This window comes from Mesoplodon mirus, assembly GCF_964341445.2.
Source record: "Mesoplodon mirus genome assembly, chromosome: 12".
NCBI classification, from domain to species: Eukaryota; Metazoa; Chordata; class Mammalia; order Artiodactyla; family Ziphiidae; genus Mesoplodon; species Mesoplodon mirus.
Window position 1 is genome coordinate 81,880,410 of NC_138988.1, and position 23,797 is coordinate 81,904,206.

A 23,797-nucleotide genomic window follows, 5' to 3' on the forward strand; every position below is an offset into this window, starting at 1 on the left:
AGAAAATTGTTCAAATGCCTCAACCCTTAGTCATAGACAGCTGAACTCAGGATTGAAAGACCCTTTCTTTACTCAGGAAGCCGATTACAGAAAATAATTCCCTGTAGACGTCACTGAAATATTTTCTAAATACAGTTTTAAAAAGTTGGATGAGTTCTGAATTCTTGAGTTCATATTGCCATGTTTACCTGTTCTGTGTTTTCTACTTTTTAAAAATCCTGTATTCTGTAGTAATGACAAATCCTTAATCTCTGTGTAGTGCAGAGTGTATCGTGACAATGACTTCATCTGTTGTCGGTTTTCTCCAGGCTGTCTCCATAAGTTTTGTTTTTCAGGGAACATTTCAGATTTGGCATAATATAACCAAAGGGTAGTATAACATTTTTGTTTGTGTCTTGTTTACCCTTATGCTTTTGTAATGTGAGTTGCTTTATTTCCATCTGTTAACATTTCCACATCATCCTTGATTTTCCTTGTCACTGAGCTTCCTCTTTTCACTAAGGTGAGCTTGCCCTAACCCTAGCCATGCAGCAGAATTACTGATGGGACTTTTAAGAAACTTGGATGTTGCCCCAGCCCTCACTGATTCTAATTTCTAGATGATTTTTATGTATAACTGGCTGTGAGAACTACTGACTAGTTTTTATAAGTTAGCTTTCTTCATTTACTCTTAGCCTATCTTATTTCTCTCTTTTTTTTGGTCTTACTTTTCATTTTATTATTTTTGTTAAATGTCTATACCATTTTCATCCAGCTGGCCAATCTTTATTAATAGAGTACCTGTTGAAGCTAGAGGCTGGAAGGTACAAAATAATCTAGTGGTGAAAATATGCCATTTACATTAATAATCCCTTAATTAAAAAATTTTTTAATGTATCAGATGTAATCTATATCATCTCCCCTTCCCCATCTCAACTAACTCATTTGATACAAACATGTTGACATGTCCACTTATAGGCTGAACCTAAACATCCATATCAGTGGTATGATTGGATATTTCTTTACCTTTTTCTTATTTCTCTTGTTTATTTACAGCTGTGACAGGCACTGCAAAACCAGTAGAAAAGGGAAAGGGGTGAAAATACAAGAGAGGAGTGGGATAGGCATTTTAACAGTTTATCAAGATACAAATGGTTAGGTTCAATTTTTACTGAAAACAATCACAAATAACTATCGTAAACTAGAAAGTAATAAAGTATTAATGAGGGACTTCCCTGATGGTCCAGTGGTTAAGACTTCGCCTTTCAATGCAGGGGGTGCAGGTTCGACCCCTGGTCGGGGAGCTAAGATCCCACATGCCTCGCGACCAAAAATCCAAAACATAAAACAGAAGCAGTATTGTAACAAATTCAGTAAAGACTTAAGAAAAAAAGTATTAATGAAATTCAAAGAGGGAGAATTGTGCCAGAATAGGAAATAAGCTTCTTAGTTTTTGTTTTTCTATGTAATTTTATGCTAATTGTCATTACTTAATTTTTACTTTTAAAATATTATTTGTAATTCATTTCTTTAAAAATAGTGCTCATGAAAAGAATATTTACATTTTTGTTTTCCTACCCTTTTTACTTGGATCATCACCATTTCTCTATAAATGATTCTTACCATAGATAATGAGGTAGAGTAGTTAAATGCATGGTTTTGAAACTAAGATTTTTTGTGTGATAAGAAAACTATGGGTTTTCTGAATTAAATCAGAGTTTAAATTTTTTTGGTAATACACAGAAGTCCACTTAATAGCCAACATATTTGTCCATGTTTTGGACATTCTTTGTACCGTTCCTCATCCTTAGAATATAACTATTTCTTACGTAGATTATAAAGACCAGGATATCTCCAAGGAGTGCATGCATCTTTTCTCTTTGTTCCTGTACTGTTCTCGTCATCATCACCCACTGTATCCATTTCCCAGGCTAACTTTCCACTCTGTGTTCCTGGTGTTCTTCTTCTTTCATCTTCTTCATCTTTAACTTCCATCCTACTGCCATTTCAAACACTCAGGTGACTATTTCTCTACCTAGGGTCATACCATCCTGTCTTAAGAAGCCTTCTTTCTACTTGTAACCCTTTAAGCAACTTTTTTCCTCACTTGATTGTCACTTCGCTTAGAAGCTGACTTCACCCTCAAGCCCAAAACTACTTTTTCTTAGTAGCCAGTGTTGTTTTTCTTGTCAGATCTGGAGAGGTTTTCTTTGCCAGCATTCTCTTTTACCTGTTTACAACATCTGCCATTGCTGACCCCCCTTCCTCTTTGAAACTCTGCTTTTCTTTTGCTACCAGGACTCTTCACTCTCCTGGTTTTCTTCTCTCTTTCTCTCTCTCAATGCTCCTGCCCTGGCCTTCCTTCCTCCTCTCATTTATTAACGGTAAGTGTTTTCAAGGTTCTGTTCTCATTCCTTATTCTATATTGTTGAGAGATTTCACCCACTTTTGTGATTTCAGCTGTCATCTCAAGGTAGACAACTGTCAATGTTTATTTCCAATTCTGACCTTATTGAAACTCCAGACCTGCCGCGGGATCTCTTCACCTGATGAGCTGTTGGCACCTCAGGGTCTGTGTGTCTGTAGCTCAGCTCATCACCTTTTCCCGCAGATGTGCTCTTTCTGTGTCCCCCTAGGTAATGCAAGCTTGAAGAGCTTGAAATCTGAGCCACGTTTGGCTCTTTCTTGCTTCACTCCCCACATTCAGTGATTTGCCGAATCGAGCATCTCTCACTTCCCTTTCCTCTCATGCTATCTTAGTTCAAACAAACAGCGTGTTAACAGCTAACATGTCGTTAACTGTTGTATTAGTCTCATTCTTGTTTTTTATGCTCATAACAGGTCTACTGCTTGGTTTATTCCCCAAAGCACAGCTCTGATGATATCACTTCTCAGGGAGAACATTACCACTACCCAGCTGCTCTAGCCCCCAGCTGAAAGTCATCCTTTTTAAAAAATTTTTTTAATTTTATTTTTTTAATTGAAGTAGAGTTGATTTACAATGTGTTTCAGCTGTACAGCAAAGTGATTCAGTTATACATATATATATATTCTTTTTCAGATTCTTTTCCCTTATTATTATAAGGTTATTATATAAAATATTGAGTATAGTTCCCTGAGTTATACAGTGGGTCCTTGTTGGTTATTTATTTCATATATAGCAGTGTGTATCTGTTAATCGCAAACTCCTAATTTATCCACCCCCTCCTGAAAGTCATCCTTGACTCTTCTTTTCCCTCAAAACCCACATCCAATCTTATCATCAAGCTCTGTCATTTCTGTCTCTAAAATATATAACTAATCCATTTACATATTTCCAACTCCACCATTACCATTAATTCATTTTCCACAGAACAGCCAGGCCTATCTTTTAAAAATAAATATCAGAACATGTCACGTACTGACCAAAATACTTCTCCATGGCTTTCTCATATATACAACTGTACAGGTTCCTTGCAGTCACCACAAGACCTGGCCCTCCCTGCTGTTTCTGCAGCCTTTTCCTGGGCCTCTCTTTTCCTCACCCACTGTGTTTCAGTCATACTCGGTTTATTTTCCTTATTTTCTTGAGATTGTAATACACCACCCCAGGACCTTTGCATGTGCTGTTCCCCCTACCTGGAATAGCTTTCCCTCTGCTCTTAAGCAGCTGACTCCATCTCATCCTTCAGTGTGACTTACTATGAAGCTTTTTCTGGCCACTATGCTAAGGTGGTCCCTCCGTATTTTTCTCTATCATTTTTTTCTTTGTTTCCTTCACAGTAGTGTATTACAGTTTGTATTGCTGATTTGTTTAGTGTTTATCTGTCCTACTTGAGTGTATACTTCATTAGCGCAAGGATTCATCTGGTCTATTCTGTGATTGGTACGCAATAAATATTAGTTGAAAAAAATGAGATGAATCATTATTTAAGAAATAAAATTAACATATTTGTGTCACTGCTGAAAATTGGCAAGCTGAGCATGCAACGCACAGATATAATAGACTAAAATAAAAAATAATAAAAAAAAGTACCTAGGCTTTTTATAATTGTATGTGATATGAAAATATTCAGCATCTTCCCCATCAATTTGACATCATTGCGAATAGTTCCAAGTTTCTTGGGGCATTCTGAGCACTTCCTGGGAGTTAGGAGACTTGGATTCTAATTCTGGGTGTTGTGTTGGCACCTTGAGGAGGCTCAATATTTAGTGTCCTCATCTATATAATTAGTTAGAATACATGTAGGAATCTATCCAGCTGTAAAATTCCATGAAAAATAAATTTTTAAGCACAGTATCTAAATATTCCTTTTTCCTTCCTTTTTACATAATATATTTCCTTCTTATTCTACCTGGGAAAGCTAATGTTATCTTAACTACTTGCTAAACAGTTTTCCTAGATTAACTCTTTTCCAGTCATTTCTTTCTGGGTGGAGCACAGAACTCTTAATTCTGTTCTTAATAAGTAGCTAAGTGCCTTTTTGATTAACAGTCAAATAAATAAGTACATTCAGGGTTAGAGTATTTTTTCCTGAGTCTTCACATGTTGGTCTGGCTCTCTGTAATGTGACTTACATGGTGAAAACATGTAGTTTTAGCCATATGTATAGATCACATGCCAGAGGAAACCCAAGTACTTTATTGCACAAACGGATTCATTTTTAAAAATCAGAGATAAATGTACAGACAGAAAAAAACTTCTAGGTTTTCTTTTAATGGGTAAAATTTTTACCACTTACAGTTTATGTCAGACAACAAACTCCCAAATAACCGAGAACTTAAGAATTTAGTGCCCTAGTTAACTGAATAGTCAGTTTCTTCAATAAATACCAAATATACCATATATACATAATCAGTTACTTCTTTTCCCTGTACAATCTGAATGTACTAAAATGAATATAAAGCGAACACTTAACTGTGCATTATTTAATTTTGCATTATTTAATTTTTCTTTGCTTCAAAAGGAATGTTTTGGATTTTACAAAATGATCATGTGGTCACAATTCACTACTGTAAATGTACAAAGATAGGAGATTAGGATTCATTTGTACTGATCACATGGCATAATTCTATAGGGTTTGTTTTTAAATAACTCATTATCATTAACATTTTAAAAAACAGAATGCAAAAAATTCTGATTATTTGAGCCTTTAAAATGTGTGTGTATCTTTTCCCTGCCTCCCATTCTGAGGCCGGGTTCCTGTTGCCAAAGGTATTTTCATCCCCTCCATCTTAGAAAACAGATGGCATAGGAAACTGGGGGTGCCCCAGGCTTCAGTCTTTCGTCTTCTTCTTTGTCTATGCTCACTCCTTTGCTCCAGACTCATGCCTTGAAATGTCCTTTACACAAGCGGTCCCCAACCTTTTTGGCACCTCAGACGGGTTTCGTGGAAGACAGTTTTTCCACGGACCCTGGGGAGAGGGGCGGGTAAATGTTTTGGGATGATTCAAGCGCATTACATTTATTGTGCACTTTATTTCTATTATTATTACATTGTAATATATAATGAAATAATTCTGCTGACAGGAGGCAGAGCTCAGGTGGTAATGTGACCGATGGGGAGCAGCTGTAAATACGGATGAAGTTTTGCTTGCCCGCCAGCCACTCATGTCCTGCTGTGCGGCCCGGGGGTTGGGGACCCCTGCTTTACACAGTGAATTGTGTCCTGAATTCTAGATGTAACTGCCTATCTGACATCTCCTCTTGAATATTCAGTGGATATCTGAAACTAAACATGTTCAAAACTGAACCCCTAATTTTGTTTCCCACCCCCCACCCCCAAACTTGCTCCACTGCATTCTGCTCCGTATCAGGTTGATAGCAGTTCCATCTTCTCGGTTGGTCAAGTCAGAATGTTGAGTCATCCTGATTCTCCTCTAATACTGACTTCTTTCCCAAAACCCAGCCCTGCATCTCAGGTTGCCTCCTGCCACAGTAACTGTGCGTGCTGAATTCAGAAGTCTAAAATCCAGCTCACCGTCTGCTCTACAGAGCTATCTTCTCAGGTAAATCTGTGTAAGCCTGTGGCTCAGGTACAGACCATTTCGTACGTGAATTACTGATCATGTCCTCTTTCAATTCTTTGCAACTGTTGTAAAATGTTACTTTTAAAGGATCTTTGTCTTTTGCTTTTACCATGTGATTTTTCTCCTTTAAACATTCCATTACATTCATCCATCTCATCTTTTTATTATGAGTTTTAAGGTCTTGACTTCATTATATTCATATTTCTCCTATGCAACTGCCTGTTCTCTCTTGCTTTTTATCTTGTTCTTGCGCAGCAGACATTATACATTATCTCATCTTCCCATCCATTGAACCATAATTGTCTTCACTAAAGAGTCTCCTTGGTTTGTTCTTCTTACTCTAGTAGAGGTTCGGGTTAACACTCTTGCCTCCCTGAAGCATCATTCTAATACGTTCTTGCCCTGAAAAGAAGTATTAAAAATAGAATTATAGAAATTTTAAAATCCCAGCGCATGTCAACATGAGTTTTTTTTTTTTTTGGCCACGCCGTGCCGCTTGTAGGATCTTAGTGCACAGACCAGGGCTCGAACCGGCATCCTTGTCAGTGAAAGCGCAGAGTCCTAACCACTGGACCACCAGGGAATTCCCAACATAAGCTTTTTATATTATTTTTAAATGTTTTTTCAAATGTACAGTAGATGTGTCATTTTGACTTTGCACTGATGCTTCCAGAGGACCTAGGATTTGCTTCATCTAGAATAGATGTTTCTGAGTGCAGCGAGGGTATTGACACGCCACCCAAGAGTCTACGGTGGATTGTTGATTTGAGAGTCATTCCTATAAAGTCTCTAAGAATGAATATGTCATTAATGTGCATTTACAGGGGACTGCACTCCTGAAGAAATGGACTGGAGACTTCATTTTCATTTTGAAACCAAAGTCATAGTCTCTTATTCTTTCCAGAAATTCTAAGAGGGATTTTTGACATTGAAGTAAAGCTAGTAGAGTTAAGGTCTTTAAGCCATCTTGTCAAGGACCGTGTTAATAAACAGTCTACACGTAGTTTGAGTATTTAGAGCAGAGGTCAGCAAGCTTTTTCTGTGAAGAGCCAAATAATAAATATTTTGGGCTTTGCAGCTGTCTGCTTGAGCTGCCGTAATAAAATACAGACAGACAGGTGACTTAAACAATAGAAATTAATTTTCTCACAGTTCTGGAGGCTTCAAGTCCAAGATCAGGACTCCTGCTAATTTGGTTTCTGGTGAAGGCTCTCTTCCTGGCTTCCAGAGAGATGCCTTCTTGCTGGGTCCTCACGTGGCTGTTGCTCAGTGCCTGTGGGCTAAGAGAGGGGAGAGCTCTCCTCCTCTTCTTACAAAGCCACCGGTCCTGTCGGATTAGGGCCCCACCCTTAGGGCTCATTTAATCCGAATTACCTCCTAAAGACCCTATTTCCAAATACAGTCACGTTGGGGATTAGGGTTCCAACATATGAGTATTGTGGGGGTGGGAGACAGTTCAGTCCATAGCAGTAGCCCAGCTACTCAGCTCTGCCTTCGTAATGGGAAAGCAACCATTAGCAATTACGTGTTAATTATTTTGTATAATTTCCATGTGTTTTGAAATTTTATTCTTTTGATTTTTCAACAATTTAGATATGAAAACATTCTTAGCTTGCAGGTTATACAAAAACAGGTGGCAGGGGTAGGTTTGTCCCATGATCGTAGTTTGGCAACCCTTGAGTTAGAAGAAGGAGTGATGAGTATTCGAATCTCCCTGAGTGTTTCTCGGCACAGGAAGGTACTTGGTATTTTTGGATGAGACACTAATATACCATTTTTCCCTCCCTTTTGTATTACAGGTGCTGAAATTTGATGCCTATTTCCAAGAAGATGTTCCTCTGTCAACTGAGGAACATTACAGGATCCGCCAAGTGAACATTTACTACTATCTGGAAGATGGCAGCATGTCTGTCATAGAGCCTGTTGTGGAAAACTCCGGGATCCCTCAAGGCAAGTTAATCAAGCGACAGCGCCTAGCCAAGAATGACCGGGGAGACCATTACCATTGGAAAGACCTAAACCGAGGAATAAACATCACAATTTATGGCAGAACTTTCCGCATTGTTGACTGTGACAGGTTCACACAGGTATAGTATATGTTTTTGGAAGCTGTGGTGCTTAGGCATTATTCTAATCTACAGAAGGATACATGTCACCTGTTAGGGTAAGAGGAGGGCACTGATCATCTGTCCTGAGTGGATTATCGTGTAGGTTAATATGGCATTTGTCTACGTCCTATGTGCCATCACTAGGTAGTGACATCATTTTTTTCGAAATGATATTGCTACATATCCATTCAAATAAGGTTAAGTTCCCTTCACAGCTGAATCATTTGATAAGAAATCAGTTCACATGCCAGTTCGGATAGAGGCTAGGGGAGCTAGTTCCCTTGATGGGGTAGAAATATGGAAGAGGCATTGGGCAGTTTAGCTGGAGTTTGGGTTTACACAAATAGCACTGCCGCTGTTAGCAGATGCGCGCCTGAGATGTTTTGTACAGTTCGTGTGTTCTCCACAACTCATACTTGCTGTGTTCTAGGGAAACCTGCTATCGAAAGAATTCCTGGAATAAAAGCATTTTTAAAGGAAAACACTTTTTTTTTTTTTTTTTTTGCGGTATGCGGGCCTCTCACTGTTGTGGCCTCTCCCGTTGCGGAGCACAGGCTCCGGATGCGCAGGCCCAGCGGCCATGGCTCACGGGCCCAGCCGCTCCGCGGCATATGGGATCCTCCCAGACCGGGGCACGAACCCGTATCCCCTGCATCGGCAGGCGGACTCTCAACCACTGCGCCACCAGGGAGGCCCGGAAAACACTTTTTTATAGTGAGAAAAGTCCTCCATTTCTCTATTTCGTAAATATGGATTTTTTGATAACTTATACTTAATTGTAGAGAGAGAGAGAGAGAAAGCAGCGCGCGAGAGAGAGCGCTTTCGTTAGCACAAAGTGTAGGTATTAGGAAATCAATTCCAAATTTGTTTCACTTAAAAGAAATGTTAGTAGCAAAAGTATAGTTCCTGAATTTTTTATGCCTTTAATCCCATGTGACCTAGTGCCAAATGTGATTAATTTTTACCATGCACTGAGCTCCTGTGAGTTCACTCGTTTATTTTTTTCATTTAGTAATTTATTTAGCAAATGCTTACTGAGTGCCTGCTGTGTGCCAGGCACTGTTCTAGGTGCCAGGTAAAAGTATTTGCCCTTATGGAGGTTATTACATTGTGGTTGGAGGAGACAAATAATAAGCAAACAAATGTATAATATGTCAGATGCTGCTAAGAGCTGTGGAAGAAACTAAAGAGAGTAAAGGAGATGGGAGTTGGAGGGGTCACGATATGTAAACGCTGGGCAGGGAAGGCCTCACTGATGAGATGATGCAGGGACAGGACCTCAGGGCAGTGAGGAAAGGAGCTATGGCATCCTTGGCTTGTCGCCCCAGAGCTGCCGAGAAAACTGTATAGAAGGTGGAGGTGCCAGACCATCTTTGAGATACTGTCCCCTTCAAATGTGTTCTGATCTCTCATTTTTTTAGTTTTTGAAGTTCTTTTTATCATAGGCAGTTCCAGAATTGTGCCGACAATGAAAAATTATGAAATGTATAAATTTAAGGTATTACAATTGTTTTTACAATTGTGTCTTTACAGACAGTTTGAACATTTGCAAGTTGATCACTGAGCCATTGATCTAAGCCAGTTACAGTCAGTTCTCATTATTAATGGTAGTTGTGTTCAGTGCAGTCGCCACAAACACTGAGTTAGCAAATACTGAACCATTGCTCCTAAGAGAGATACAGAGTTAGGTTCCTACAAGCCTCTGGTCAAAATGTTACCTTGTTCTGTGTGTTCTTTCTGTTTACAGATGCCATATTTAAAATATATTGTTGATTCATTAACATTGAGGTCATGGCCAAAGCACTGTAAGTCATGCCTGAATGAAGCTTAGCTGACACTTGTATTTTTTCCTTAAGATACATCACAGCTGCCTTTTTTTCTCTGGTAAAATACACATAACCTGAAATTTAGCACTTTAACCATTTTTAGATGTACAGTTTAGTGGCACTGAGTACATATCACAGTCTTCTTGTACTGAGAACAGAAAACAGCACTGCTCTTTGGGGGCTACTTTACACAGCAAAATCACCAACAGAAAGCACGTTAAGTGAGAAAAAGTGGCTCCAAATAGACCATGAAAAGGACACTTTTTCACCAGGAAAGCTGAAAACAAGAAGGCAGAACTTCACGTTGTTCAGCCTCAGCTGGCAACTCAGAATTTTCACTGCTCCGTGCACAGCTGCAAAGGACCACAAAAGCGCCAGGAGGGTTGATTACAAATAAGTTTTAGCAAGTGGACAAATTTGTAAATACAGAAATTTGTGAATAATGGGGATCAGCTGTATTTTAATTACTAATGATAGACAAGAGCTGAGTATTTCAGGCACTGATGATTAGATTGAATTATGTTTTCAATAATTGATCTGTTAGGTTACAAGTTGGCTTCTATAACAGTTTGAGATTTGTTCACATCTTATCTAATTTGATGGTTTTCACTACAGCTGGACCTATGAGTGGATAAGGAAGAGACTGGCTTTATAGTTTGATTTAGACAAGGAACCACCTCCATTCACACAAATCATCATCACCATCCCTTCTCACCCCCTCCTCATGGCTCCACATAAATGGTCCTATAGACAGAATGAACTGAACATGTTAAAAGATAGAGCTCCAGAACTCAGAGAGCTAGAATTTATTATCTTCACCAAAGTATTACCGCTGGTGTCACAGATGTGAATCCTACTCCACAGATACAGGTGCACAAGAAATGTTACTTTGTTTTTGAAAAGTAACTTAAGACCTAATTGAGCCCCAGTCAAACTGGCCTGGTGTTTCTGTTCGCCCTCAGCTTTGCCAAAGATTCTAAGCCCTAAGAATAGCAAGTAAGCAGCAGCACTCCCAGACCCAAAGGGGTTATCTATGCAGGGTCCCTAGGTTGTCCAGTGACCAAGGGCACCCCCCTGAAGCTTGGTGCTGAGTAAGAGACTGGACTCTGAACACCTGTTCTCCAAGCGTCCCTGAAGAGACCTGGGGAGTCTTGCTCTTCTAAGGTCCACCAACCTGTGTCTGTTTTCCAGGCTGGGGGAATCTCCCCCTTTCCGTCTTCTTGCCCTCAAAGACATTCCCTTCTCTCCCCTCCTCCTGGGACACTTTAGAATAATCACTTCAAAGAGTTTAGGCTTTTTCTAAGAGACAGGAAGAATAGTCAACCTTAGGAAGCTTCTACGTTCCTGCCGAAATCCCTAAAGTAAGGTTAACAAAGGGCCTGGTTATCAGTTGTAAGCAGCAAAAAGGAGTAAAACACCCATTAAATTTCTCAGTCAATAATCCTGCTACATTAGTAGACCATCTCAAGGGAGGGGAGAATTTTGTCATCTGCAGTTCAGCAGTTTTAATAGATGTTGAGATCATAATATTATAATATTGAAAGGATAGTGGTGGGACTTCCCTGGTGGCACAGTGGTTAGGAATCTGCCTGCCAACGCAGGGGACACAGGTTCGAGCCCTGGTCCGGGAAGATCCCACATGCTACGGAGCATCTAAGCCTGTGTGCCCCAGCTACTGAGCCTGCGCTCTAGAGCCCGTGAGCCACAACTACTGAGCCCGCCTGCCCCTGCCGCAACTACTGAAGCCCACGCACCTAGAGCCCGTGCTCCACAACAAGAGAAGCCACTGCAGTGAGAAGCCCGCGCACCACAATGAAGAGTAACCCCTGCTTGTCACAACTAGAGAAAGCCTGTGTGCAGCAATGAAGACCCAACACAGCCAAAAAATAATAATAATAAATAATTTTTTTAAAAAAGAAAGGATATTGGAGACTGCCTAGTAAAACTTTAAATACTAAGATTATAAGCTAGTTAGCAGAGCTGATACTAGAACCCATGTATTTTGGCCCTGAGTTCTGTATATTTTCTATTGAATTGTCCAAAAGCAAACCACACAATTCCCAAAAGAAATCCAGACTTCAGATTAATTTCCAGTTCCGCAATGTAAACAGATCCCAGGAAATTGTTCTTTTCTGGTCAATAAAAAAGATAGTTTATTGTGCTTTTAAGAAGAATTGTCAAGTTGTATTAAAATATATAGTGACTTAAAATATTTTATTTACTCATAATTAGCAAAGTAAAATTCAACGATCACATCAAGTTCAGATGCTTTCTTTAACTTTTTTTTTAGGGAGATTTGAGCACTTGATTCGTCTTTCCTATTTGGCTGAAATATTTTTTGGTCTAAAATAATTAGCGGGTATGCTTTCTTTTTTTTGCGGGAAGTACTTAATCATATATTTGTTTTAAATGAGATGGAAAGCTGGGGATTTGACTTCAGCTTAACTTTGCCATTGTGCAGCTTGCCCCCAAACCTGATATGAATTACATATTGTTCAAACTATGGTTAGGTTTCCGATGTATGTATGTAAGCAATCCTAGTACTTCCTCTGTTCCTGGGTACCTACTTAAATCTAATTGATCTGAATTCATATTTGAAGCCAGTTACCTTACCATCATGTCTTCCATTTATACTTAAGGTGATTATCAGTTATTATCTGCATTATAGAACTGGGTCAATCAAAGGCTTAGTACTGCTAAGACATGTTCAAGCTTCAAACTAATGGTTAAGGTGGGCAGTAGCTTAGAAATTCTTATTATACTTATTTTTACAGCGTCACTTAATATTTACTTTGAGAAGTTTCAAGAAAGATAATCATTATTAATTTTTGAATTATGTAGGTATTTTTGGAAAGTCAAGGAATTGAACTAAATCCACCAGAGATGATGGCTCTCGATCCTTACACTGAACTCCGGAAACAGCCTCTTCGTAAGTATGTGACCCCAACAGACTTTGATCAACTGAAGCAGTTTCTCACCTTTGACAAACAAGTAAGTGACCCAGTAGGTTTACTTGTTTCCAAATGTAGCACTGCTTATTAGCAAGTTATTTTGGTAGATGTATATTTTGAAACATTACATCTGTAATTTAACTGGTCAGATACAGTGCTATCTTTCTGGGGTTAGAGGTACAGGAATGCCTGAGTTTCATATCAGAGGTTCAAAGATGATTGTGGAGTTAAGTCTTGTGAGCTCCACCAAACTTTTAAATCTTAAAGCAATTGCTGAGCAACATCTGCTCCCTGCTTTTTACTTCTAACCACCTACTTCTTTTCTCAAATATGAATTAATGTCAAAGAATCATTTGGGAAACCTTAAATGAATTATTGGGATATTTCAAAGCTATTGCATTTATGTAGGTTTCTAGTGTTAAACTAGTAATTTCACAGCATTCCCATTGCAGATGCTTCCTTGTTCAATTTTATATTGATGTGTGAGTACAGAATGTTCTGGGTATTTTCCAGCTCTGTTCCAACCTTCCTATCTTCCCCTTGTGGACTGGTGTATTTGAGTCTTCTCCTTTACTGTACTAAAGGGAAAGAGAAAGCAGAGAGATCACCCTCAGTGTTTCTTTGCTGCTTTTTTCTCTCAGACATCTAATTCCGTTTAGTTCAGAAAATTTTACCTAGCACTAGCAAGGTCTTTTAAGAACATTCTTTATATCAGTCATATGTCTGTCATTATTTTGTATTTAAAGATTGTATTGTTGATACTGTTACTAGAAGGGACAGTTGAAAGAGCTAAAAAAAGACTGATTAATAATTGAAAATTCTTTCCATACTAATTATATACAAACCATTCACATGTACCTTTATTAATACGCATAAAGCACTGAACAAAGGGCCCACTGCTCTTTTAATTCAGCTTCTCTTTCACTGACTAATATTTTGGATCAAAATGAATCATTCTTTCTCAGCACAAGCTTATAAGACTATTATTTAATACTTTCCAGCTGTTGACATCTGGCATATGATTTCATATGTTTTTGTATCTTTGGTGAAAACTTTGTTTTTAACCATCTGAGATTATGTCATAATCTTTCTGGTTAATCTTTTCATCATTGTCTGATACAGAAATGCCAAAGTAGCTAAGTTAAACTCTCCACCTGTAGAATTTTTACTTAAGTCACTGCTTTGGGTTCCTCAAAGGTTCTTCGATTCTATGCGATCTGGGATGATACAGACAGCATGTTTGGTGAATGTCGGACCTACATCATTCATTACTATCTCATGGATGATACAGTGGAAATTCGAGAGGTCCACGAACGGAATGATGGGCGAGATCCCTTCCCACTCCTCATGAGCCGCCAGCGCATCCCCAAGGTTTTGGTGGAGAATGCAAGTATGTGTGATTCAGTTTATCCTCTGTTAATTGGGACCTTTCCTGGATCTCAAAGGAGTTAATCAGTGTGGTCATTCCCTTTACACTTGGGAGGTGCTTGCTGTGTTCTCTTAGGTTCTCAAAAAGCAGCTTTCCCATAACTTCCCTTCTTTACTGGCCCCTCGATCCAAGCTTGTATCTGAAATGGTCTGGCAGAGATGACTGATACCAAGATCAAGGGAACAAAACCAAAACAGCAGTGGAAGATTTATTTAAAGTGTGGAAGATTTATTTAAAGTGTGGAAGAGCAAGGCTTCTGAGCTGAAGCAATTTCATGTCAGATTTTTAATGCATTTCTAAAACAAGCTTGTTTTCATTCAGAGATACAGCTTACCATTTCCTTATGTGCTTTTCAGACTTTGCTTCTCACCTCAACCACTTCCTAATCAGGAAGTTTCCATGTGGGATAACTTCAGATGGGAAAAGGCATGTCTGTGGTTCATAATGGTGGATCCCCATTGTATCAACCCTTGGTCTTTCTTTGCTGATATAAAATAACCTTATCAATTGGAGTGTGAGAATGCAAACAAAATGCAGCTGAGACAGGCTGTCTCACTACTTTTCTGGAATAAGTAGACTTGCTTTAGTTATTGACTTAATAGTTTAAGAATTTTCTCTTACAAAAGTGTCATCTTGGTCACATGTAATGACCAATGTTTGGATGGCTGACAGAACTCTGTAATAAATACTTTTTTTTTTTAACTCTGTTTTGGAACTAAGAGATAAGAAATTCCAGGTATTGAGCAAGAGATTTGTCTTAGAGGTTATAAACAAATTGGCAGTCTGAAAGCTAAATCCAGCCTACCCACATGTATTGCTTGGTCTGCACAGTGTTTTTTAAAAATGCAGAGTTATGTGGGGGCAAGGAGGTGGAGATTTCCATCACTGGGAGAGTGGATAATCAGAATGTGGTGAAGGTATATCCTGATAAATATGTAATAGAAGCAAAATGTACAAGAAAGCAAATGGATGCATCTTTTTTTTTTTTTTTCGGTATGCGGGCCTCTCACTGTTGTGGCCTCTCCCGTTGCGGAGCACAGCCTCGGGACGCGCAGGCTCAGCGGCCATGGCTCACGGGCCCAGCCGCTCCGCGGCATGTGGGATCTTCCCAGACCGGGGCACGAACCCGTGTCCCCTGCATTGGCAGGCAGACTCTCAACCACTGCGCCACCAGGGAAGCCCCTGGATGCATCTTATATGCATCGTGCTGTGTAGAAAAAAAGTAAAAGGAGATGTATAACGTAATACCATTTACATGAAGTAAAATGCACAAAAAACAGTGTAAGTATGCATATAATCAGAAAGCTGCTCATTAGCATGGTTGCATGTGAGGCAGAGGAGAATGAGATTGGGGAAAAGGATAAAAGGGAGTCAAAATTGTCATCATTTTTAAATTAAGAGACTTAACATTAAACACCTCTTTTTTTGAAAAATGAGAATAATTGCTAACACAGTTTACATTCTCAAATAGCGATAACTGGATCCATGCCCTAGTTCAACTTAGTCTGGCTGCTGCCTGCCGTGTTTCTTCTACTTAGCTCCCATAGAACCCTCTTAGAGTTCTGTGACACTGGGGCTAATATACTAATTTTGGCCTTCCAGAATGCTTAAATGAGCCTGCAGTGCCTGCCATCTGGAGCTAACAAACATCAGAGTTATGATTAAGAAGAAGAATGGGGATGTATTCAGGGTGGCATGAAAAAAGTGTCACTAAATCTCTTGAACTCTCAGGTTCCATGTTTGTGTCTGCCTTATCAATGTGCCTTATCATTGTGGCCTGTGTTTAGACTTTTCAATATGTAATCATCCTCATCTATAACTTCCCAAATTTTAACAATTTTCAGCAGGGATAGATGGAAAGGCAGCCTGGTGACCTATGTAGGGTCCTTTGAAAAGGTAGGACACATATCTTTTTGTGAAAGTTATTGTTAGTCTTGCAGACAGAAAAGGCTAAGCTTCCATCAGCTAAATAATTCCTTTAACTGGAACCACGGTGTTAAAGTGTCTGACTGACTCCCAGAGGCATTAATCCAAAGAATAATTTTTATTGAATTCAGTTAAACAAGGGTTAAATATCTGCTATGGGAACTATGTCATGTGCTAAGTGCTGTGCTATGGAGGATAAGATGAAAATGTAACTCCTAGACCTAGAATCCCTGTCCTTCAGTCACTTCTAGTGGCTGGGGAGACAAGTAATATAAATACTCAAAGCTCTTAAACAGTAACACAGGTGCTCCAGATTATCTGAATGCTAACTAGTTATGTCATGTAGACAAAGCTCAGAAGAAGAGGTGTGAGCTAGAAAGCCTAAAGGCTTTGTGGGAGAGCTGGGAGTGGACCTAAACAATGGACCCTTACTAGGAAAAATCTAATGTATAGAAAGAAAATGATTCCAGAAGTAAGATCTGAGATATAAGAAGTGATAAATAAAGAAAATGGTAAAATGTAGGTAAATCTAAATAAACATTGACTATACAAACTAAAGGAACAATGTTAAATTTGAGGGGCTTAAAACATATCAAGGTAAAATTAAAGTATATTACAGTAATGATATTGGAGCAGTGATAGGATTAAAAAACAACAAATTTTGAAAAATGTTTGGGTATTTTTATGGATTATTTATTTTTATTGAAATAGAATTAACTTACAATACTATATTAGTTTCAGGTGTACAACACAGTGATCTGAAACTTTTATACATTACAAAATGATCACCAGGATAATTCTAGTTATCATCTGTCATCACACAGAGTTATTACAGTATTATTATTATTATTATTATTGTTATTTTCAGTGTTCCCCTGACAACTCTAATGCATAGCCAGGCTTTTTAAAAAATATTTATTTATTTATTTGGTTGTGGCCGGGTCTTAGTTGTGGCACGTGTGCTCCTTAGTTGTGGCTGGTGGGCTTCTTATTTGTGGCTCGCAGCCTCCTTAGTTGCTGCTCGCAGGCTCCTTAGTTGCCGCTCACTGGCTGCTTAGTTGCGCCACGTGGGCTCTTTAGTTGCGGCTTGCCAGCTCCTTGGTTGTGGCGTGCATGTGGGATCTAGTTCCCTGACCAGGGATCAAACCTGGGCCCCCTGCATTGGGAGCGTGGCATCTTAACCACTGCACCACCAGGGAAGTCCCTACAGTATTATTGACTATATTCCCTATGCTGTATATTACACCCCCATGACTTATTTATTTTACAACTAAAGTTTGTACCTCTTAGTTTCCCTCATCAATGGCACTCATTGTCTTACCCCACTCCCCTCTGAGAACCACCAGTTAGTTCTCTGTATCTATGAGTCTGTTTCTGTTTTGTTATGTTTATTCTTTTGTTTTACTTTTTTAGATTCCACATACAGTATTTGTCTTTCTCTGACTTATTTCACTTAGCATAATACCCTTTAGGTCCATGTTGTCAAAAATGGCAAGATTTCATTCTTTTTTATCGTTGAGTAATGTGTGTGTGTGTGTGTGTGTGTGTACAGCACTTTCTCATTATCCATTCATCTATCCATGGACATTTAGAGTGCTTCCATATCTTGGCTATTGTAAATAATGCTGTAGTGAACAGAGGGGTGCATAAATCTTTTTGAATTAGTGTTTTTTTCCCCCAGAAAAATACCCAGAAGTGGAATTGGTGGATCACATGATAGTTCTGTTTTTAATTTTTTGAGGAATCTCCATACTGTTTTCCATAGTAGCTGCACTAATTTTACATTCCCATCAACAGTGCACAAGGGTTCCCTTTCCTCCACATCCTCGCCAACATTTGTTATTTGTTGTCATCTTGATAATAGCCATTCTGAGAGGTGTGATGTGATATCTCATTGTGGGTTTGATTTGTGTTTCTCTGTGATTAGTGATGTTGAGCATCTTTTCATATGCCTGTTGGCCATCTGTATGTCTTCTTTGGAAAAATCTCTATTCAAGTCCTCAGACCATTTTTTTAATCAGGTGGGTTTTTTGTTTGATGTCGAGTTGTATGAGTTCTTTCTATATTTTGGATATTAAACCCCTTATCAGATGTATTATTTGCAAATAGCTTCTCCCATTCAGTAGGCTGCCTTTTTGTTTGGTTCTTAGTTTCCTTCACTGTGCAGAAGCTTTTTAGTTTGTTGTAGTCCCATTGGTTTATTTTTTCTTTTGTTTTCCTTGCCTGAGGAGACATATCCAAAAAAAAAAAAAGTGCTAAGACTGATGTCAAAGAATGTACTGCTTATGTATTCTAATAGGAGTTTTATGGTTTCAATTCTTAGGTTTAAATTTTAATTCTATTTTGAGCTAATTTTTGTATATGGTGTGAGTAAGTAGTCCAGTTTGATTCTTTTAACGTGTGGCTGTCCAGTTTTCTCCACACCACTTATTGAAGAGTCTGTCTTTTCCCCATTGTGTATGCTTGCCTGATTTGTCATAGAGTAATTGACCATATAAGTGTGGGTTTATTTCTGGGCTCTTTGTTCTGTTCCATTGATCTATGTGATCTATGTGCCAGTACCATACTGTTTTGATTATTGTAGGATTGTAGTATAGTTTGAAATTAGTGAGCATGGTACCTCCAGTTTTGTTTTTCTTTCTCAAGATTGTTTTGGCTATTCAGAGCCTTATGTGTTTCCATACAAATTTTAGAATTATTTGTTCTAGTTCTGTGGAAAATGCCATTGGTATTTTGATAGGGACTGCATTGAATCTGTAGACTACCTTAGGTAATATGTTTATTTTAACAATATTAATTCTTCCAATCCATGAGCACAGTGTACCTTTCCATTTGTTTGTGTTGTCTTCAGTTTCTCTCATCAGAGTCTTAACAGTTTTCTGAGTAAAAGTATTTTACCTCCTTGGTTAGATTTATTTCTAGGTATTTTATTCTTTTTGATGCAGTTGTAAATGGATTTGTTTTCTCTTTCTGTTAGTTCTTTGTTAGCGTATAGAATTGCAACAGATTTCTGTATATTTTGTATCTTATGGCTTTACTGAATTCATTTATTAGTTCTAAATTTTATTGTGGCACCCTTAGGATTTTATATATATAGTATCATATCATCTGCAAACAGTAGCAGTTTTACTTTTTCCTTTCCAACTTGCATTCCTTTTATTTGTTTTTCTTGTCTGATCGCTATGGCTAGGACTTCCAGTACTATGGTGAATAAAATTGGAGTGAGTGGTCTTCCTTCTCTTGTTTCTAGTCTTCAACAAAATGCTCTCAGCTTTTTACTGTTGAGTGTGAAGTTAGCTGTGGGCTTGTCATGTGTGGCCTATATTAAGTTGAGGAAAGTTCCCTCTCTGCCCACTTTGTTGAGAGCTTTTATCATACATGGATGCTGAATTTCATCAAAAGCTTTTTTTGCACCTATTGAGATGATCATATGATTTTTATTCTTCAATTTGTTAATCACATTGATTGATTTGTGGGTTTTGAACCATCCTTGCACCCCTGGGATAACTCCTACTTGATCATATTGTATTATGCTTTTAACATAGTGTTGTATCCTGTTTGCTAATATTTTTTGAGGGTTTTTGAATCTATGTTCATCAGTGATATTGGCCTACAATTTTCTTTTCTTGTGGTGCCTTTGTCTGGTTTTGGTATCAAGTTGATGCTGGCCTCATGGAATGAGTTCAGAAGCATTTCTCCTCCTTCAATTTTTTGGAATACTTTAGAAGGTTAGGTGTTAACTCTTCTTTAAATGTTTAATAGAATTCACCTGTGAAGCCCTCTGGTCCTAGACTTTTGTTTTTTAGGGTTATTTGATTACTGATTCAATTTCATTACTAATAATCAGTCTATTCATATTTTCTATATCCTCCTGATTCAGTCTTAGGAGATGGTGTGTTTTTAGGAATTTATCCATTTCTTCTAGGTCGTCCATTTTGCTGACATGTAATTGTTCATACTAATCTCTTACGATTCTTTGTATTCCTGTGGTGTCAGTTGTAACTTCTCTTTCATTTTTGATTTTATTTATTTGGATCCTCTCTCATTTTTTAGTTGATAAATCTGGCTAAAGTTTTATAATTTTGTTTATCTTTTCAAAGAAACACCTCTTAGTTTCATTGATCTTTTCTGTTGTTTTTTTAGTCTCTATTTCATTTATTTCCTCTCTGATCTTTATTATTTCTTTCCTTCTACTCACTTTGGATTCTGCTTATTCTTCTTTTTCTACTTCCTTTAGGTGTAAGGTTAGATTGAGATTTTTTATTTCCTGAGGTAGGCTTATATTGCCATACACTTTCCTTTTAGAACTGCTTTTGCTGTGTCGCATAGCATTTTGTATCATTGTGTTTCCGTTTTCATTTGTCTCCGGGTATTTTTTATTTCCTCTTTGATTTCTGCAGTGACTGATTGGTTGTTTCATACTATATTGTTTAGCCTCCATACGTTTGTGTTTCTTACAGTGTTTTTTCTTTTTTTAATTGAAGTATAGTTGATTTACAATGTTGTGTTAATTTCTATACAGCAAAGTGGTTCAGTTATATGTATATATACATACATATACACACACACACATTCTTTTTTTTTTTTTTTTTTTTTTTTTTGCGGTACACGGGCCTCTCACTGTTGTGGACTCTCCCGTTGCAGAGCGCAGGCTCAGCGGCCATGGCTCACGGGCCTAGCCGCTCCGTGGCATGTGGGATCTTCCCAGACCGGGGCACGAACCCGTGTCCCCTGCATCGGCAGGCAGACTCTCAACCACTGCACCACCAGGGAAGCCCACACACATTCTTTTTATATTCTTTTCCATTATGGTTTATCACAGGATGTTGAATATTGTTCCCTGTGCTATACAGTAGAAACTTGTTGTTTATCCATTCTATATATCGTAGTTTACATCTGCTAACCCCAAACTCCGAATCCATCCCTCCCCAACCCCACCCCTGACAACCACAAGTCTGTTCTCTGTCTTTGAGTCTGTTTCTATTTTGTAGATAGGTTCATTTGTGTCATATTTTAGATTCCACATATAAGTGATATCATATGACATTTGTCTTTCTCCTTCTGACTTCACTAGTAAGGTAATCTCAAGGTCTACAGTTTTTTTTTTTTTTTCCTTGTAGTTGATTTCTAGTCTCATGGTGTTGTGGTTGGAGAAGATGCTTCATCTGATTTCAGTCTTCTTAAATTTACTGACACTTGTTTTGTGGCCTAGCATGTGATCTGTCCTGGAGAATGTTCCATGTGCACTTGAAAAGAATGTATTCTGCTGCTTTGGGATGGAATGTTCTATATATTTCTATTAAGTTCATCTGGTCTAATGTCATTTAAGGCCAGTGTTTCCTTTTTGATTTTCTGTCTGGATGATCTGTCCATTGATGTAACTGGAGTGTTAAAGTCCCCTTCTATTGTTGTGTTACCATCAGTTTCTCCTTTTGTTTGTTAATATTTGCCTTATGTACTTGGGTGCTTCTATGTTGGCTGTATAGATATTTACAATTATTATATCTTCTTGGATTGATCCCTTTATCATTATGTAATGCCCTTTTTTGTCTCTTTTTACAGCCTTTGTTTTAAAGTCTACTTGGTGTGATATAAATATTGGTACCCCAGCTTTCTTTTCATTTTCATTTGCATGGAATACCCTTTCTCATCCTCTCACTTTCAGTCTGCCTGTCTTAGGTCTGAAGTGAGTCTCTTGTAAGCAGCATGTAGATGGATCTTGTTTTTTTATTCATTCAGCCCCTCTGTGTCTTTTGATTGGAGCATTTAGTCCACTTACATTTAAAGTAATAATTATTGGGGAATTCTCTGGCAGTCCAGTGGCTGGGACTCTGTTTTCACTGTCAGGGGCCTGGGTTTGTTCCCTGGTCAGGGAACTGGGATCCTACAAGCCACATGGCGTGGCCAAAAAAAAAAAAAAAAAAGAAAACAATGCCACAGAGTCATGAGCTGTGTCCTCCACTGCCCATCACTTCCTGGGGTAACTCAGAGAGCTCTAGTAGGGTTGGGCACTAGACACTGGGAGAAGGAACCCTTGGTCTATAGGGCATTTAAGATGCATGATTGGGAAGCAGCGAACCCTTTTCTTTTGGCAAATCAAGGGCTGGAGTGTTAGGTTTTCTGAATGCTGTAGCAGAACCTTAGCCTCCTTCCTTATTTCTTAGCAATTATCAATTAGGATAGTACCAACCCCCCTCTTATGCCCCCGTCATCAGAGTTCTGGGGCCAGGCTTTGTGGTTCCAGCTACAAAGTGTGGCACCTCACTAGAACTGACTGATGATCTTATGGTTTCCATGGAGGCCAAGTTGCAGGGAATCAGTCTTAAACAATCAATACCTAGTTTTCATAAGAGAGTGTGACAAATTAGATTTATTCCAAAATTGGAAGGTTGATTCTACATTTGAAAATCTGTTGATTCCCCAGATGAACGGATTACCAGAACCATTGTGCTGACTGTCCCTGCCTCTTGGCACAGGATTAGATCAGACTGCCCTCATAGCAGTGACCACAATTGAAATGAAACCATGTTTTGTGTGTTTAGAGTCTGTGGCCCCGAATAGAATGTTTTTTCCATCAAGGCAGGAATTTTATCCATCCTGTTAATTGTTATAATCTCTGTATTCAGCAGTGCACCTGGTACACGGTATATGTGGTCACTAATAATTTGTTAGATGAATGGATAAATGGGTGGGTGGTTGAAGTAAATGACTTGCACCCCCCACCCTGGATCCAGTACTCTGTCTTTATAGAAGGACATTTATTCTTTTCTCTTGTAATGATTCCTTCTAAGCGTTAATTCTACTAAGATTGGTGACCTCTAGGGATAGTTCAAGCCGAATATGGGAGAGAGACTTTACAGAAACAATCTGGGTTATTATTTATGTGTCCTGTTCGCAGATGGAAATACTCAGCCCTGTGTTCTGCCAGGAGTGTGGAGGAGTCCCTGACCCTCGGTCAGAGCTGAAGCCTGCACTCCCTCTGGTTCTCAGGAATGCCTGGCTGCTGTGTGTCAGTCTTTCTTTCCATCCTCATTCCTTTTCTTTCCTCTCCCTGCTGTCTTTTGTTAGAGAACTTCCCTCGGTGTGTGCTGGAAATCTCAGACAAGGAGGTGTTGGAATGGTATACTGCCAAAGACTTCATTGTTGGGAAGCCACTCACTATACTTGGGAGAACTTTCTTCATTTATGATTGTGATCCATTTACTCGGCAGTATTACAAAGAAAAATTTGGAATCTCCGATTTACCACGCATTGATGTGAGCAAAAAGGAACCACCTCCTGTGAAACAGGTAACAGGACACTAGTTCTGAGGTTAGAGAGAGAGTTCATCTTCTGATGCATTAATAGAAGTTTAAGGAAAAGGATAAAAAAAGGCTCTTATGTGAATACCCCCCCCCCAAAAAATGGACAAAGCATGTGAAATAGAGCAGTTCACAAAATAAGAACTACAAATGGCTAATGAACATACGGAAAGACCCTCAACTGATAATCAAACAAAGAGAAATGAAAATAATGAGGTTTAGGATCTATTTGATTTAAAAAGACTCACAATATCCAGTGTTTGCCCTG

General features: G+C 38.6%; 1 protein-coding gene across 1 annotated transcript in view; it reads left to right on the top strand.

Moving 5' to 3' along the window:
* The window catches only part of EFHC1 (EF-hand domain containing 1), a 61,286-nt gene that overhangs the window by 9,089 nt on the left and 28,400 nt on the right, over positions 1-23,797 (top strand). The window contains exons 3-6 of the mRNA XM_082638024.1: positions 7,788-8,075; positions 12,764-12,913; positions 14,071-14,263; positions 23,297-23,517. Of these exons, the coding sequence (XP_082494150.1) occupies positions 7,788-8,075; positions 12,764-12,913; positions 14,071-14,263; positions 23,297-23,517 (852 nt within the window). The remainder of the gene's footprint in view (positions 1-7,787; positions 8,076-12,763; positions 12,914-14,070; positions 14,264-23,296; positions 23,518-23,797) is intronic.